The 1,811-nt window shown below is 54.1% G+C and overlaps 1 protein-coding gene across 1 annotated transcript; it reads left to right on the top strand.

The window, feature by feature from the left end:
- The first annotated feature begins 260 nt into the window (after window positions 1–260).
- LOC144164070 (uncharacterized) lies at window positions 261–1,281 on the top strand. Its single transcript, XM_077694644.1, has one exon. The coding sequence runs from the start codon at window positions 261–263 to the stop codon at window positions 1,104–1,106; it is 846 nt and encodes a 281-aa protein (XP_077550770.1). The 3' UTR covers window positions 1,107–1,281.
- The last annotated feature ends 530 nt before the right edge of the window (window positions 1,282–1,811 follow it).

Raw genomic sequence — 1,811 nt, 5'->3', positions numbered from 1 at the left:
ACGGTCTTCTGTTTCGCAGCAACAAGGTAATCGTACCAAGCTCGATGAAAACAGAAATTTTGGCTCTTCTGCACGTAGCACATCCTGGGGCCGATAAGATGAAGGCGCGGGCGCGAAGCGTCATTTTCTGGCCCTGCATGGCGAGCGACATTGAACAGTTCTGTCGAAACTGCAAAATATGCCAAAAGCATCAGCCGCGAAACGCAAAGATGCCGCTTTTGAGCCATGAAGTTCCAACCTTACCCTGGGAGGCTGTAGGAATGGACCTATTCTTTTACGAGGGCCGACAGTTTGCTATAATAGTTGACTTCTATTCCTTCTTTTTTGAAATCAGGGAATTTCGCCATACCACTGCAAACCTGCTCAAGTCCTGGTGCACCGAGATTTTTGCAGTTCATGGATTACAGCTTAAACTGTGTAGCGATAACGGGCCGCCTTTCAACGGTACCGAATTCAAAGAATTTTTACATGGACTCGGTGTTAGCCACGTAACGTCAAGCCCGTATCATCCACGCTCAAATGGTATGACGGAGAGGGGAGTGCAAGAAGCAAAAAAGCTACTAAAAAAGTGCTCGCTTAGAACGCCCTACTTCCACATGGCTCTGCTTGAATGGCGTAATACACCTCGAGATGCTGTTTTAAAGTCCCCAGTGCAGAGACTGATGGGAAGGCAGACGAGGACTCTGCTGCCCGTACCCACAAGCCACCTGGTGCCGGAGGTCGTGCCCAACCGAGCCGTCCAGAACCGCCTACAGGAGATCCGCCAACGCCAGAGGATCTACTACAACGGCGGCTCCAGGAACCTGCCACCTCTGTCGTCTGGGCAACGAGTGACTACATACGACACTCACGAAAAGACCTGGACACCTGCGGTCTTTCTGCGGCCTGCTGAGACGCCGCGATCCCTGGTGGTGAAAACGGAAGAGGGTCAGGAACTTCGACGCACTCGCGAGCATCTGCGAGAAGCCCCTACACCACATCGCGATGAGAGTCCTCCTGCTGGGTCCGAGCAGCAAGACGACGCCCAGCCCGCTCAAGAGCTACGCAGAAGCACAAGGGCACGCCGGGAGCCCTGCCGCTACCCCCAACCTGAAAGACAATTGTAATTTGTTGGCTCCCTAAGAAAGGGGAGATGTAGCACGGCTGAGTCGCTCTGACGTCACCGTCCCTTTTGTGTTAATCACGTGACCTGTTACGTCGCCCTTCGTTTTCTATATCTACTTCGTTGCAACCGCAAAAAACGTTGTTCGTCACCCGACTGCCGGCCCGCTTACAGTAAACAAAACGCTCTCTGCGCTTTCTGCCATCAAAAGCCAGTGTTATTCAAACAGCTCCCATTGCTCTTGCCAAGCCCCCTGCTAAATCAAGGGTGTCTCGGCGTACATAACCCGGATTCTCCTTCTACGGCAGGCCTCAAAAATTTCGTCTCCTATAAGAGACACCGTCAAGCCTCTGTCTACCAGTACAAAACGTTTGTGACCGACTAATTGCACGTGCAAGAACGGCGGCACAGGGAACGGTCCTCATGTGTCCTACATTCAGAGGGGCTGGCTGCCCGCCAACACGAGCGTGAGGGCTCTCTGGTGGCTACCCCGCACCCCCTCTGACCGGGCTCCTGTAAGGCCCGTTCACGAGGTCAGTGACCAGGCACTTCTGCCTGGCGCGTGAAAGGATAGATCCCCGCCGCTCCGTCTAGGGGCACTGCAGTGCCAACACTACGCTGTGGTCGTCATCAAGTCGCAGCGGAGCGTTCGGGAGACGGCTTGTCTGAATGCCGAGAATGCCGCGGGAATTATCCCCTTTAGGAAAGC

This window comes from Haemaphysalis longicornis, unplaced genomic scaffold (assembly GCF_048455015.1).
Source record: "Haemaphysalis longicornis isolate Haplotype H1 unplaced genomic scaffold, Haemaphysalis longicornis Haplotype H1 scaffold_13, whole genome shotgun sequence".
NCBI classification, from domain to species: domain Eukaryota; kingdom Metazoa; phylum Arthropoda; class Arachnida; order Ixodida; family Ixodidae; genus Haemaphysalis; species Haemaphysalis longicornis.
This window is presented reverse-complemented; position numbering and strand designations above follow the sequence as displayed.

Excerpts from the sequence above, each read along its gene's own strand:
- LOC144164070 (XM_077694644.1), top strand. The coding sequence starts at position 261 with ATGGACCTATTCTTTTACGAGGGCCGACAGTTTGCTATAATAGTTGAC.